Source organism: Setaria italica, chromosome II (assembly GCF_000263155.2).
Source record: "Setaria italica strain Yugu1 chromosome II, Setaria_italica_v2.0, whole genome shotgun sequence".
Taxonomy (NCBI): Eukaryota; Viridiplantae; Streptophyta; class Magnoliopsida; order Poales; family Poaceae; genus Setaria; species Setaria italica.
In genome coordinates this window covers 46,105,338-46,121,746 of record NC_028451.1, presented here as the reverse complement: position 1 = coordinate 46,121,746, position 16,409 = coordinate 46,105,338, and the positions used below count along the sequence as shown (strand labels likewise).

Below are 16,409 nucleotides of genomic sequence, written 5' to 3'. Positions count from 1 at the left end.
CATCTGAACATCCAATATGATAGGACTAAATTTTAGCTCCTGATATCAAACAGGACCTTAGATTCGAAGATGGAAAAGACGTGGTACGGTGGTAGCGCGTCGCTTTTTGGCCTGTGGGCACTCTATTGGCCAAATGGATCAATGACATTAAACTTGGGTTGTTGAGATATATGCACTCCTGTTGTCCTGCAAATGAGGAACCAATACAGATAGTGGTTTTTGAGGAAAGATATACACAGATAGTAGTTCCCATGAAATTCCGGCTTCTTGCCCGTGTACAGCATTTTTATATGTTTGCTGCTAAGTTGCCATGCTCTCGTTGAAATTTATATGTGGCATACGATTTGAGTTACCCTGGAATGTTGGTTGGGTGTGAAACTTGATGCATACTGCATCCTGTTGCCCGGTTGCTCCACGAGATGTGTTGCAACCTGAAGTGGAGAACGCAACGGGGATAGGCTGAAAGGCCGCTTGCCAGTGCCAGAGACGAGCCGAGAGCAAGATTTCTCACGATGTGATGCTGGTGGTGAGGCTGGCTGACGCCTGGCGGTGCTTGACTGCTTCTGCTAGTCCCCGGCCTCATCCTGTTCCAAACGGCCGCGGCGATGCACGTACTGACTGACGTGCGCATGCTTCCCGCGTCCCATCACGCTGCGTTTTCACTTGTGGATCCGGTTGAAAGCCACGCGCCGTCTCGCTTGGGCGCCGCCGACCAGCACGGCGCAGTGAATTGCGAGCTGAATACCAACGGCGACTAGACATCGACCGACGACGCACCGCGGTGGCCGTCTCCGTCGAGGCCGCCATCTCCGGCGCCGATCCTGTGCGCTCGCGGAGCTCACGTGGTTGCCGAGGGACGCAAAAGAATCGGCCGTTCAAATCTTCTGCCAGGCGAGCCTGCAAAGACGGAGTCCTTTTCTGAAAAAGTAAAGTTCAGGACCGGTGTCGGCCCAAAGGGGAGGCGCGTCCAGGATAGTCAGTGGGTCCTTTGCACTTTGCACTTGCAGCATCGCGACCTGCCTCCTCGCCTAACCAGCCTTCTTCCATCGAGACAAACCGGGGAGACGAAGACCCCATGAAGCACGAGGAGAGGACCACACGTGATGGCCGCAATCATGCAAGCCTCTCCAGTTCAGGACACTTCTCCACCGGTGCGCGAGGCTGATTCGATGGGGCCACGCGGCAATCCCCACGATGCACCAGTACCAGCAACCCGCCATGCCAGTGTTCAAATGAAAACCTCATTCAGTTTCGTCATAACACTTTCACACAACCACTGTCCAAACTTTGAATTCAAATTCAAATATGCAAACTCACTTTTCAAATTCAAAGTGGACTCAGTCCACACTGCAAGCACAACTCCTCAGCAAGGCAAATTTGTGATCTGAGAGTCAAGAGAGAATGGCAGCAAGACACAGATTTTGTTTCTGGGATTTGTATACTGGAACACTCATTACCTGCCTCATTGTCTCTCTATCGTGATAGTCAGTTTTCCATGTATCATAAACTGAACGAGTTGTTTTTTTAAGTACGTGCATCTAACCAATACTGATTTGGGTTGCGCAGTTTCTGTCCCTGGCATTGTGCTACTGATTTGGGCATAGAATGCGGAAGTGCAGAGTTGGTTTCCGAAAAAAGATTTCGCAAATTAATCTAAATGGAAGCTACATAAGATCAGCAGAGTAACCTATATCTACCTTTCTTTACTCATGGAGCCAAACAAACCGAAAGTGGGTACACAGAACAGAAAAGAGAAAAGAGAAAAAAGAAAAAAGACCCAAAGAAATCAGAGGATCAGGCAGGACCCTGGCTGCTTCTCTGATCGGCTGCTTCCAGCAAAAAGGACAAATTTTGTGTGCCTGCCCTCTCTTCAGTCTTCATCACCAAGTCTCCCAGTCTTAGTGCTGCCACCACACTACAGCCTAATTCATTCGGCTCTCGTGCTCCTCGAACTACATTGAGTTCAGTCAAACAATGGGAAGTATTCTGAAACTTATTCGGGAATAGCACTCCACTCCCTGATTATATATACTCTGCATCTTTCACTTCAGTAGTTCTTGGTGCATGATTTAGCAACAAGTCAATAATTGGGGAAATATGTGTTCCATTATGCTTGTTTGCCGTTGTTTTCAAAAAAAATTTTGTGATGTATCTACCTATAAGATTTTAATAACAAAATGGCCTGAAATAAGTGACAACTTACTCTGCATCCTCGTTATCTTTGTATGATTGTATTTGATTCACAGTGAACTGTTTCTTTTCTCTCCTTTTCATTTCGGCATCATGTACTCTTAACAGCTGCGAGGAGCAAGTCATCCACATAGAACACTTTCAACTTGATGGCCCACGTGCACAGCTGCAGTGAGTATATCTTATCAAGAGACAAGGTAAAACGTGCCAGAATGACTGTTTTTCAATTTTCCCCGTTGTTCTTTCTGGAAAAATTAAAAAAGAAGAAAGAAATGGCCACGCGTAGTAACAGTAGGCCACAAAAATCTCGAGGACCCTACAAAATCCCAATTAGGCCTGAAAATGGTGCTCGTTTCCCCCGTTCGGGCCACACCAGTGTCGTCGGAGCTTAGTTGCTACAGAACCAGTCAAGAGAGAAGCAAGGCCACAGACCGTTTCACCTATACCACTCGGGTATAAAGTAATAGCCTCCCCACCCACCTAGCCCCTGGTCATCTGAGTTTCCGACGCGAGAGCCAACAGAGAGCCGACGCTTGCGCTTCCTTTGCTAGCAGCGAGAGCCAACAATGAATCAAGCCCAGATTGCCGCCGCCGCCGCCGCCGCCGCCATCGCCTTAGCCGGCGGTGCCCAAACCGCAGACGTCGAGGCCGCCGCCCGACAGGCCGCCGACGCCGTCGCCGCCGGAACCGCAGGCGATGCCGCCATCAACGGAGCTCTTACCACCGCACGAAATTTAGCCGCTAAGCAACTCGGTAAGCTGCTGGTTCAAATGGGATCCTGATTTGGTTGCTCCTTCTTTCTGTTGCACCTCTTGATTTGGGGTTTTTTTTGCCTCTGATTTGTTGTTCATCTTGTTTGGGGTTTTGCCTCCTGTAAACTCTTTCTCCATGTGTTTTTGTAGTTCGGGAGCAGTTCTCGCTCGGTGTAGCTCAGGTAATTACTCGCCGTTCTTTCAAAGTTCTTGAGTTGGTGGGGTTTTCTTCGAAAACGGTCCTGAATCTTATTCTTTTCTAGGCCAAGGCTGTTCTCAATCCTCAGGTCGTGCTCATGCTTATGCTATACCCATGCGTGATCGCCTTCACCCTAGCTGCCCGCTACACAAAATACGGTCTGCTCATACCCACCCCCAACGTGCCCGGCGCCGCCCCTCCCTCCCCTGACCTCGCCCGTGCCCAGGACGAGTGGCTGACCACTTCACAGGAAGCCCTCTGGTTCACCGGAATATGTTTTGGCGCCGTCAGTCTGATCCACATTTTCTTAGTGTTTTACATAACCCTGAAGGGCCCTCGTGAGTCGCCAAGAATGTCCCGTGCCTTTGCTTGGTTGGCCCCAATGGCGTTCTGGTTTGGTACCTGTGCTTATTTCTTTGTGTTCACAATCTTGGCAAGGTAAGTTACTGCTACAGATACTCTTCTTTGTGTTCACAATCTTAGGGGGTTTTTGTTCTAGTGAATAATGATCTGTCTATGTAGATATGGAGTTGCCTGGCAGGAGTGGGTGCTTTTCGGAGCATTTACATTGGGGCTGTTTTTTATCACTGCAATTCTCATTTGTGTAAGTTGTTCTTTCAAAAAAAGTTTCTCATATTGTGATGAAATTGGTTGTCATTACCGTCTAATTGTCGATTTTGGTTGATTTTCAGGTGGCCGTTTCGCTGGCGAAGGTGGTAGAAGCTCCTCCTGCTCAAGTGCCCGTGGAAGGAGGGCCAGGCCAGGGGAATCAGTAGGCAGGAAGGTGAAGGGTGAACAAGATGGAATCGTGATGTAGTAGCTGTAGTTCCTCAGTGTTATCGGTGAACAAGAAGATGAATGACATTCTGAATAAGTAGCAGTAGTTGAGTTGGTTGATGTTCTTTTGAGAGTAGTCAGATATAGCAGTGAGTGTCCGTGGAAGGAGAGCCATGCCAGGGGAATCAGTAGGCAGGAAGGTTAACAATAGGAGTATTGTGGTGATGGTTTTGGCATGTCGATCATACAAGCAAGCCTTGCTTCTGTCTTAACTGGTTCTGTAGCAACTAAGCTCTTAATCATCAGCAGGGGTGTAATGGATAGGGATCTAGTCTTGTCATTATTTTTTAGCACAAGTCATGCAAACTTGGTTCAGTTATTAATTGAACTTGGGGGAAAGCATTCCAAACCCAGAATATGTTCTGTATTCTTCAGAAGATGAATGGAGAGCAAGCCAAAACTTGTGTCAACTACTACACTTTCTTTGTTTTTTTTTTGTCCTGGATGAAGTCTTCTACTACACTTGATCAAGGTGTTCTGGCAAGTAGTGATGATCTGCTTGCGTGGGCTGCATATATAATTATTCTGAAATGTATGTCATGAATGTTGGGATGGCAGGTGCTCACCCCAGAAGCCCAATCCACCACCATTCTTTGGTGGCTGTCGGCAAGGAAACGTGTTGACAAATCGTCTAGAAGAAGGTTGGATTCTCGCTTCGCGCTGACATCCTGGCGACTTTGGAATGAAAGTATTGACATGATCTTCAGAACTGGGATCCGTGAAGAACTGGGATGGTGGTGCAACGCCGCACTAGTCGCAAATGTTCACAATGGCTAATGAACATAGACTGAACTTTGATGGGGTGCTGCTCGCCCTTGTACTCTTTTTCTTTAGCTCTTTCTTTCTTGCATGCTGGTGGGATCGCAAACTTGTGCCCAGGTGATAGCCAGCTCGCTGTAATTCGGTACTGTGTTTCGTTTTGGGTCGCTTCCCCTTCTCTTCATGAAATACGTGCGTTGCACGTTCTCAAAAAAAAATGTCATGAATGTTCAGTGCAATTCAATTTGTGTAGGCTGGTTGCATGCTTGCAGCTTACTATATCTCTGCATTGGTCGGCTTGCATGAAGATGAAGTGAACATTTTATTCTAAGTTGGATGCACTCATTGAACGGTTGCCATGTGTTTGCCTCTGAAAAATTCTGGTACTGATTGTGACATGTGTCCGGCAGTTATACGGCACGTCGTCTTAGCTTTCTCCAAAAGATATGGTGTAACAAACTCTTAAATCTTACTTCTCACCAGGATGCAAATTTTTGTCATAGCAAGGCAAGGTAACTTGTTATAGGAGTTCTGCGGTGAATGCCATGGGAAGTTATTCTGTTATGACATTGTGTTATTTTTGGCATTGTTTTGTGACACTGTCTCCTATTTTTTTCGGCCAACACCCAACTGTGGGAGGCAAGGGTTCAGTTCGCATCATTTTCTTGCCCTGATCTAATTTTTGATGACAAGTCTTAACACGTTTATTATAGCAATTGCCTGCATGCCATTCTGTGAACTTACTCTGACGAGGGACAGAGGCCATGCCAAGCCATGTCCTGAGGAATCCAGGTGACAGCAGCCAAGCCGTTGAGTTGACACGACTGTCACATATGCTCAGTACATGATTACAAATGGTGGTAATCATGCTACCACCATTTGCATGTACTGAGCATTTGTGACAAGCACTCAGCTCATGCAAGCTGATAAGAGAGCTAGACTAAATAGTAGACACCTTTGATCAAGACAGTACTAGAACATATGCAATAGCCAACAGAGAGATAGCAGTTCAGGCGACTGATGAGAAGTAGCAGGCAAGTCAAAACTTCCACCACACATTCGATTCTGTTCTTCGACAGGAGGAAATGGAAAGGCTCTGTAGAGTCCATCTGAACCTATCGATCCGAGATAATGCGAGTACGAAGCAACCACTAGGACATTAGTCAGAAAGGAGGCAGTAGAACTGAACCGCTAGATAGGCGCATCCAGCGAGATGTTGGCGCAGCAATGTCTTCGAATCACAAGTTTTAATGACTGCAGGCAGTATTATTTATCCAAAAACAGCAAACACTCAGTTCTCATGTGATACTAATACACTTCCTCCTAGCATGTAGGTTTAGCCACTGCTTATGTAATGTTTATCTTTCGAGATGACGATTTGCTCACCGCAAATATCAGTCATACAATATATGAATTCAAAAGGGTGGAAAATAGGAGAAGAAACTGTATGTTTCTGTATCCAAAACATAGAAGAAAGAGAAGACTGAATTAGTTGTGTCCTTCTGCATGGAATTGTTGTAACCAGTTACCCATCTTACTATGACAAAATTATGCTAAACAGCACAATGGAGCACATTTTTGTAGTATCGTGACTTGTTGCCAACTCATGCACTGAAATACGCAGAACTTATTCAGGGAATGAAGTGCTATTCCCTTGTTCATTTAAAACTGGAAGCCAAAGCAGTATGAAGCTGAATTATACTCAAACTTAAGAGCAAGATAAGATCATATCCATTACATGGTTATAATTAAGGTAAGATTTAGTTCCACAGAAACTTTAGTTGCAAAAAAATTAGAGAGAACCTTATATTTTACACTACCAAGTTGGTACCAGAATGCTAGAGACAGGCATCGATCAACCTTCCTATTATTCAACTGAGAACAAACACAACATTCAATTTAGGACAGAATGTCCATGCACAACAGATCACCATAGAGATAAGAGTGATCATGCAGTCATGCTACATCGTACAACCAAGTGGGTAAGATTTGAACACACAAGGCATGCATTTCAGTATTTTATATTAGCTTCATGCAAGCAGAGCAAGAGTACTGGCTAGAACACCTTGTTCAATTCCAGAATACAACTCATTGGACATAAATGGAATAATTCATGAGTTAAACCAGAAGGCACAGGCACATCAGAATAAGTCATCCCACCCACTCACTTCATGCAGGCAGTTCAAAATATTCAAGCAACTTCATACAAGCAGAGGTGCAGAGGTTCAGCAGTGATCTACAAGCAACGGTATGGAACTGGAAAACACATGCCATGCGTTTCGGGAATAAATAATCATCACGTAACGCAAGCAGATCAACAGAGATGGTGACCAGAACACAACCGATTCAATGGTAGTAGAACAAAATGGGACAGAGATAGAACAATTTCATGAGATAATCGGAAATGACAGGCAAACCAGGATGTGACTCATTCGCTTCAGGCAAGCAGTCTAAACCTTCCACCCACACATCGATTCTGTTCTTCGACAGCACGGAATGACAGTGCTAACCAAGTGCATGGACCGATCGAGTTGATCTGAACCTATCGTTGCAAGAGCAACCACTACACGATGGGCGTGAAAGGACGCAGTAGAACACGGCACGCGCTAGGCCGGCAGATCGATATCGCGAGATGTAGCAAATGTTAGAGCAACACGAAGTGGGTTACTGGGTTCGAAGGTTCCTACTCGTCGAAGGCCCAGGCGTACTGCTGGCGCAACTCCTCCTCGTCCTCCGGGGTGAGGTCGTTGACGATGTTGAAGGTGTCGCGGATCTGCTGGGTGGTCTTGCCCTTGATCATGTCGGCGGCCCTCTGGCAGATGACGGCCTGGAGCCCCTCGATTTGGAGGTAGTCGGCGGCGAGGAGGAGGTCGTAAAGGGCGTCGAGGGAGAGGAGGTCGAGGAACTCGCGGTCCCAAGCCTTCATGTCGTCGGACGCCGCGGTGTCGACGCTGCTGCTGCTGCTGCTTCCGCCGGCGGCCGCGGCGGTGGGATCGGAGTCGGAATTGGTGGCGGCCGCGGCGGCGCCGGGGTCAGCGTGCTTGTTGCAGTACTCGAGCACCGTGTCCAGGGTGCTGGCCTCGACGTTGGGGAGGGGGACGTCGCCGTCGGCGCAGCCATCTTCGATCGAGCGGCTGATGAGGCCTGACAGGCTCGCCACCGCCTTCTTCACGCGGCGCACCACCCCGTCCGAGCTCTTCAGGGTGATGATCTCCCTCGCATCCGCCGCTCCCTTCTCCGCCTCCATCGCCCCCTTCTTCTCTCCCTCCGCCGCCATGGCGCTGTCGCTCGCTCAACGACGAAACCCTCTCGCTTCGGTAGGCGCTCTCGCGGTGAGTTGGTGGGGTGGGCACGGCCGGAATGATCGAGTCGGCGGCGGCGGTGGCGCCGCTTTATACCCGCGAAACCGCGCTTCACGGGCTGGGGTCGGGGCGAGCCTGCGAGGCTGCGAGGCGTGGCGTGGCGTGGCGTGGCTGCCTGGCTGGCACCAGCCAATCGATTTCGAAAAGAAATTCCGTGCATTTCTTCATTTCGAAAAGGGTAAAGCAAATCCTCCATCTCTTCGAACGCTAGAAGGGGGTGGGTCCCGCGGTCCAACTGCTGGGCCCAACCGAAACGAGCTCCATTTTATGAGTGCTGGGCTTCTATAGGCCCAGTTGCCGAAACGAAGGGGCAGGTTAATTAACAAGGAAGTGATTTTCGCCTTTTTCATTTTCTTGGGGAGAAGTTAGCTACATGAATTATTGGCATCTTTTTTTCGCGTCGTTTGGTTAGATATACAAAATACAACAATGTACTGCAGTTGTGTCAACTCAACGGCTTGGCTGCTGTCACTCGTCAGAATGAGTTCACATTATCACATAATGGCAATGCAGACAACCTTTTCTCTTGACTCTATGTAGGCAATTGCTATACGCCTATACTGAACGTGTTAAGACTTGTCATCAAAAGTTAGGTCAGGGCAAGAAAATGATGCTAACTGGACCCTTGCCTCCGACAGCTGGGTGTTGGCCGAAAAAAATAGGAGACAACGTCACAAAACAATGCCAAAAATAACACAATGTCATAACAGAATAACTTCCCATGGCATTCACTGCAGAACTTCTATAAGAAGTTACCTTGCTTTGCTATGACAAAATTATGCTCAAAACAACACAAATTTTTACCAGCACACATGTTTCAGGTCATCACCATTTTTTGCCAACTCATGTACTGAAGAACGCAGAACACATTCTGGGACTGAGCTGATGTTCCGCTGTTTAAGTTCACACGTGAAACCAAGCAGCAAGCATAGTCGAAGTATACTCTAGCATATGATAGGTAAAATTCGCATCCTGGTGAGAAGTAAGATTTAAGAGTTTCTTGCAAGCATATCTTTTGGAAAAAGCTAAGACTACGTGCCTGTATAACCGCCGGACACATGCCACACAATCAGTACCAGAATTTTTCAGAGAAAGACAGATGGCAACCTTTCTATGTTTAACCGAGTGCATCCAAACGAAGATAGTATCTAACATAGAATGAAATGTTCATTTCATCTTCATGCAAGCCGACCAATGCAGAGATAGAGCAAGCATGCAACCAGCCTACACAAATTGAATTGCACTGAACATTCATGACATACATTTCAGAATTATATATGCAGCCTACGCGAGCAGATCATCACTTCTTGTCAGAACACCTTGATCAAGTGTAGTAGTAGTAGACTTCCTCTAGGACAAAAAAAAAGAAAGAAAGGGGTCGGTAATGCATATAACAGAATACAACATGGCAGGTCGCAATCAGTGTCAAGTGTCAACCCACATGATGGCTATACATGTATACAAGAAAACAAAACAAACAGAGAAGTTCTCATGTCATGCTGCATTTGTATGGAATTTCTTTACCTAGCTGCCCCTCATACCAATATACCATGATCATTTTGTGCTTAAGGCAATAAATATGCAACATACATATTCCAAATTGACACCAGTTGGCCAACTCATCTTCTGAAGAATGCAGAGCATATTCTGGGTTTGGAGTACTTTTTCCCAGTTCAATTAATAACGGAACCAAGTTTGCATGACTTGTGCTAAAAAACAATGACAAGACTAGATCCTCATCCATTACACCCCTGCTGATGATTAAGAGCTTAGTTGCTACAGAATCAGTTAAGAGAGAAGCAAGGCTTGATTGTATGATCGACATGCCAAAACCATCACCACAATACTCCTATTGTTAACTGCAACTCAACAATCACAGCCTGCAACTTAAATCAACTTAGATCTGAACAGGAGCACCAGGTTCAGGATAAAGTATTCAGTGCAACATCCTGTAAGCAGAACTGCATAGATTGAGCAATCATGCTGCATTGCTGCAACCAATTGCACAAAACGAATCAACTGAACAACATGTAATTCATTTTGGGAGTGGAAAGCACTTCATGCAATGCAAGCAGGTCACGAGTGCTAGCTAAGCTAGAACAGGATTAGTCGAAATTACCAGAGCACGTTGAACAGACATAGAGCAGATGCATGGAATTGATCGGAAAATGACGGGCAATTCTGGATGTGATATTCATTCATCAGTTCATGCAAGCAGTTCAAAACTTCCACCACACATTCGATTCTGTTTTTCTTCGAAAGGATGAGCTGAATTTGCTACGACCGAATACTTGACCTGACCCCATCCGACAACTAAGAACTAGTACTAAGAAGCAAGTCAAGCAACCACTACGATTAACTCAAGTAAGGAAGGATCGAGGTAGTAGAACGGAACCGCTAAGGCCGGCACCGGCAGATCCAGTGAGATGTGAGCGCAGCGCGAAGTGGATCCGAAGGCTTCTAGATTTTGAAGGCCCAGGCGTGCTCCCGGCGAATCTCCTCCTCCTGCTCCTTTGTGAAGTCATTCTCGATGTTGAATGTCTCGCGGATCTGAGCGGTGGTCTTGCCCTTCATCATGTCGGCGAGCTTGCGGCAGGTGACGTCGAGCAGCCCGTCCATCTTGAGGGAGTCGGCAGCCTCGACGAGGTCGAAGAGGGCGTCCTGGCTGAGGCGGTCGACGAGCTTGCGGTCCCACTCCTCCAGCTCCTTGGATGGCGCGGTGTAGAAGCTGCGGCGGCTGCTGCTGGCCGCGGCGTAGGGATCGTGCTTGTTGCAGTAGTCGACCACCTTCTCGAGGGCCTCGGGGCCGATGTTTTCGAGCTCGATGCCGCCGTCGCTGCAGCCTCCTGCGATCTTCTCGGCGAGGTGCTTCGACAGCCGCGCCGCGGCCTCCTTCGAAACCTTGAACGGCTTCCCATCCCAGCTCTTCAGGGTGATCATATCCCCGTCGGCCACCTCCTTCCCCGCCTCCTCCGCCACTCCCTTCCCCTTCTCCGCCACCGTCGGACCCTTCTCTCCCTTCCCCGCCGCCACCGATCCCTTCTCTCCCTTCCCCACCACCGCCGATCCCTTCTCACCCTTCCCCGCCGCCATCGCTACCGTCTCTCCCTTCCCCGCCACCGCCGATCCCTTCTCTCCCTTCCCCGCTACCGTCTCTCCCTTCTCCTCCTCCTCCGCTCCCTTCTCGCTCTTCCCCACCTCCATCGCTCTCGGCAGTCGGCTAGCTCTCGCACGCTAAGGACGAAACCCTCGCTTCGCTTAGGCGCTCTCACGGCGGTGAGTAGGTGATGTGGGCACTGCCGGAATGATCGAGTTGGGGCCTGGGGTGGCGGCGTGGCGCTGCTTTATGCGCGCGCGCTCCACGGGTTCAGGGCGCCCGGGGAGGCGGGGACCGGGGAGAGGCGTGGCTGGCACGGTGGCACACTGGCACCAGCCATTCCATTTCTTCGACCTCAAGAAGGGGGGTCGTGTGGTCTTGGGCTCTGGGCCGAAATGGTTCGTTTCTTCGTTCCGACGACACTGGTGTGGCCCGAACGGGGGAAACGAGCACCATTTTCAGGCCTAATTGGGCTTCTGTAGGATCCTCGAGATTTTTGTGGGCCTACTGTTACTACGCGTGGCCATTTCATTCTTTTTTTTTAATTTTTCCAGAAAGAACAACGGGGAAAATTTAAAAACAGTCATTCTGGCACGTTTTACCTTGTCTCTTGATAAGATATACTCACTGCTGCTGTGGGCCATCAAGTTGAAAGTGTTCTATGTGGATGACTTGCTCCTCGCCTCTGTTAAGAGTACATGATGCCGAAATGAAAAGGAGAGAAAAGAAACAGTTCACTGTGAATCAAATACAATCATACAAAGATAAAGAGGATGCAGAGTAAGTTGTCACTTATTTCAGGCCATTTTGTTATTGAAATCTTATAGGTAGATACCCCACGACGCATCACAAAACTTTTTCTGAAAACAACGGCAAACAAGCATAATGGAACACATATTTCCCCAATTATTGACTTGTTGCTAAATCATGCACCAAGAACTACTGAACTGAAAGATGCAGAGCATAAATAATAAGGGAGTGGAGTGCTATTCCCGAATAAGTTTCAGAATTTTTTTGAGAATACGCATGAGAGCTGTGTATTTTTGTATTAAGAAGAAAAGTTACAACGTACAACACGGGTTAACCAGGCACACGCACACGAATTGACACAAATAAGAGATTGCACGAAAATGTAAACAACCAAATAGCCGATTAGGAACTGCAGGAGACAACTATGCTTGGCCAAACAAACCAACCGACGTCGGCCAACCTAGAGAGGCAAGATATTTTGTGCCCAAAGCACACCAGAGCTGCCCCTCTTCTGAAATCTCACTGACCAAACGTCCAACGCTCTTGTCCGGCGATCGACTGAACACCCGATCATTGCGTTCCTTCCATAGTTTCCACGAGATTAGTATGAAAGCGGAGTCCAAGCCTTTTCTTTTGAGAGCGTTCATGCCCCTTCTCTTCTGAAGCCACCAATCAAGTAGGGAGACCCCTTGTGGTGGAGCGTCATTTTGAATGTTCAGGAAGCTGCTGACCTCGTGCGTGTAAGAGCATTTGGAGAACAGATGATCTGCAGTCTCCAGTTCTTGCTCGCACAGTGCACAAGCAGCTTGATCTTGCAATCCGCGTTGTTGTCTCCTGTCCGTCGTCCACAACCGATCCTTGACCGCAAGCCACATGAAAAACTTCACTTTGAGCGGTGCCCACACTTTCCAGATAGGTGCAGCTGCGGCGAATGTGATAGCAGTCTTGAAGAACACCTTGTATGCTGATCTCGCCAAATATGTGCCGGAGATATCCCATTTCCAAGTGATGGTGTCTTCTACGCCTGCGCTTAGCTGAATCCCTTGCAGGGCGTGCCAGAGAGCAACATATTCAGAAAGGGCGGTTACTGTTAACCGTCCGGCAATGTCTTGAATCCATTGCTTGTGTTGTAGAGCTTGGGCCACTGTTTGTCTGCGTTTGATTCTTGGTTTGATCAAGTTGCATAGCTCCGGTGCAATGATGCATAGCGATGAATGACCCAACCATTTGTTTGTCCAAAATAGTTCTAAATTTCCATCTCCCAGATGCACCTCAATGCACGCCTGGAACAACTGTTGCAGAACGTGATCTTGCCCGAAATCAAGTTGCATGTATCTCCAGGGCCTGTTGGAATCAGTTTTTTGCAGCCATAACCATCGCATTCTCAAGGAGAAAGAGGCAATGCGAAGATCAAGAATGCTAAGCCCCCAAAATTCAGTCGGTCTGCAGACTGATGGCCATGCAACCAAGCATTGCCCACCATGAGCTTTGTTTTTACCTGCCCAAAGGAATCCTCGACGCCGCTTGTCTATTTCTTGGAACACCCAATCTGGCACTTTGAGTGAGATGAAAGTGTGCACACACATGGAGCTCATGATCACTTTGACAGTGGTCAGTCTGCCGGCCTTGTTCATCAAAGGTGCCTTCCAGGTTGGTATACTGGCAGACACCTTGTCGATCAGAGGCTGGAAATGGGACTTCTTCAGGCGAGTGACTGTCAGCGGTAGGCCCAAATATTGGATTGGGAACTCAGAAACTGGGGCTGGCAGGATGTCCTTGATCCTGTGAACTTGTTCCTCTGAGCAAGCTATCGGTGCTATCAAGCTCTTCTGCAGGTTGGTGTGAAGCCCTGATGCATTCCTGAAGAATTGCAGCACTTCTTTGATCGTTGTTATGTCCTGAACATGTGGTGCTGCAAACAGCATGACGTCGTCGGCATAGATGGAGCACTGGTGGTGGATAGCAGTGTCTGCAGCGTTGTTAGCACGCCCTCCTGCACCGCTTTCTTCAGTAGGCGATGTAGAACCTCCATCGTCAGTATGAACAGCATCGGGGATAACGGATTGCCTGTCTTAAACCCCTAGCGTTGCGAATAGTGCGTCCATGCCATTGAGAAGCACTCTTGCCGTTGCCGTGGAGATCAAAGCTGAAATCCAATCACTCCATTTAAGTCCAAAACCCATGGCTTGCGAGACTTGCAAGAGGAATGGCCAGCATACTGTGTCGAAGGCTTTGGAGATATCCAACTTGAGAAGCAGTGAAGGTTTCTTCTTGCGGTGTAGTGTTCTGGCCGCTTGCTCAACAAACTTGAAATTGTCATGAATTGAGCGCTTCTTGATAAATGCACTTTGGTTTACATCGATTAGTTGATTTAGTTTAGGGGCCAGCCGGTTTGCCAGGAGCTTTGCAACAAGCTTTGCAAAACTGTGAATGAGGCTTATGGGCCTGTAGTCACCCGGCGCCCTGACATCTTGCCGTTTGGGTAACAGTGTGATCAACGCTCCGTTTATCTTGTGTAACTGACAGCAGCTGCCTCTGTAAAAAGCGTTGAATGCTGCTACTATGTCAGCTCTGATAATCGGCCACGCGGACTTGTAAAATTCAGAAGTGAAACCATCGGGCCCAGGCGATTTCTCGTTGGGCAGTGTTTTGATGGTGTTCCAAATTTCATCCTCAGAGAAGGGCATCTCCAAATGGTCCAGGATTGCCGGTTGAATGCCCAAGACAGTCAGGTCGATGGTTTCGCTTCGCACAGCTGTGCCCATGATCTCGGTGAAATACCTGAACAGCACATCTTCCTTCTCCTCGTGCGCGAACGCCATGGCACCTTCATATTCCAACTTGCCAATAAACTTCTTTTTGGTATGATGGCTTGACTGCATATGAAATAGCTTTGTGTTAGCATCACCATCCCGAAGGTGAATCATTCTTGATCGCAATCTTGCCATGGTTCTTTCAAGTGATGACAGTCCAAGCACTTTACACTTAATCTCTTTCCTCAACTTGCTCTCCTCCACGGTGAGCTGTCTCTCTTCCTGTGCTCTGTCCAGCCACAAGATCAATGTCTTGGCAACCAGCAATTGGGTTTTGATCTGGCCGACGCTGCGTTGGCTCCAACTTTTTAGCTCCCGCGCTGTGTTCTTTAGTTTGATGTCGATTCTGGTGAAAGGGTCAGAGATGAGTGGAGGACATGTCCAACCTTGTGTGACCGCATCCATGTACCCAGGTAGTTTTAGCCACCACGCCTCGAAATGGAAGCGTCTCTTGACACTGAAACTCGCATTGGTCGCTAAGAGAAGTGGGCAATGATCGGAGATGTTAGATGAAAGAGCTTGCAGGAAGGCGTATGGGAATTTCATCTCCCATTCTAACAGAGACCAGAACTGTGTCTAACTTCGTCATGGTTGGGTCCGCTCTTTCGTTGCTCCACGTGTAGCGACGGCCATGGAGGTACGCATCCTTGAGTTGCAAATCATCAATGAACCTCCGAAAACACCCTAGATTTCTACGATTTGTATTGTCCTTGTTCTTGTGCGTGGCGTCGAGGATTTTTTGAACGGAAAGGGCACGAGAGTGTGCCTATTTCATTGATATAGAGGAGATACAACCGGCGGAGCGGTCAAGAAAATAAAAGAAAGGAAAAGGAAAAGGAAAAGGAAAAGGGAAAAGCGGCGTTGGGGCATCAGAGAGGTGTGTTTACGGTAGCAGGGCCGCTAGGTCTCTCGCTCCCGCTGCTAGCCACATATTAGCTGAGGATTTGATTTTTGCCATTAGTGATGTTGTCGGTGAACCCTTGTGGCGGAAGATGCGGGAGTTTCGTTCGTTCCATAACTCCCACATAATCAGTAGGGTTAGGCTTCTGCACGCTTTATGTGGGGTCCCTGGTGTTGATGTGATGTCGATCCACCAATCAATGGCCCTTGTACTGTGTTTCCATTGATCCGGTTGTAGGCTTCCTTGTGATAGCCATTGGGCTATGAGCTTCCAGATTTGTTTTGTATATTTGCATTCGGCGAGGAGGTGATGCGCCGTCTCCATCGTGCAGTGGCATAGGGTGCAAGTAGGGGTATGGTCCCAGCCCCGCTTTGCTAATCTATCCGAAGTCCAAACCCTGTTTTGGAGAATCAGCCAGGCAAAGACTTTGCATTTTGCCGGTGCCCAGGCTTGCCACACCGTTGCCAGGTTTGGCGTCTTGACGCTACCTAGTAGTTGGGCCTTGTATGCTGAAGCTGAGGTGTACTGACTGCTCTGGGTGAAATTCCATGTGATTTCGTCCTCCTGGCCCGAATTTAGCTGGTACTGTTGGATTAGAGGCCATAAGGTTACGAATTCGCTGAATAGGGTGTTTGTAAAGCCTGTTCTGTGTTGTAAATCTCTGATCCAGCTGGTATGGTGGAAGGCCTCCCGTACTATTTTCTTTTTCCTTTTGGTTTTCGCGTAAAGATGGGGAGCGATGTCCTTTG

At 48.1% G+C, this 16,409-nt stretch overlaps 3 protein-coding genes across 3 annotated transcripts; 1 reads left to right on the top strand and 2 right to left on the bottom strand.

Moving 5' to 3' along the window:
- The first annotated feature begins 2,756 nt into the window (after positions 1-2,756).
- LOC101754163 lies at positions 2,757-4,319 on the top strand. Its single transcript, XM_022824371.1, has 5 exons — positions 2,757-2,943; positions 3,093-3,124; positions 3,206-3,579; positions 3,664-3,745; positions 3,834-4,319. The coding sequence occupies exons 1-5, from the start codon at positions 2,757-2,759 to the stop codon at positions 3,915-3,917; spliced, it is 759 nt and encodes a 252-aa protein (XP_022680106.1). The 3' UTR covers positions 3,918-4,319.
- Positions 4,320-7,319: 3,000 nt separating this feature from the next.
- Positions 7,320-8,018, bottom strand: LOC101753761 (SKP1-like protein 1B). The gene has a single exon (XM_004959784.2). The coding sequence runs from the start codon at positions 8,012-8,014 to the stop codon at positions 7,421-7,423; it is 594 nt and encodes a 197-aa protein (XP_004959841.1). The 5' UTR covers positions 8,015-8,018; the 3' UTR covers positions 7,320-7,420.
- A 2,541-nt stretch (positions 8,019-10,559) lies between these two features.
- On the bottom strand, positions 10,560-11,303 carry LOC111256418 (SKP1-like protein 11). The gene has a single exon (XM_022824370.1). It carries the CDS (start codon positions 11,301-11,303, stop codon positions 10,560-10,562), a length of 744 nt encoding a protein of 247 aa, XP_022680105.1.
- Positions 11,304-16,409: the final 5,106 nt, after the last annotated feature.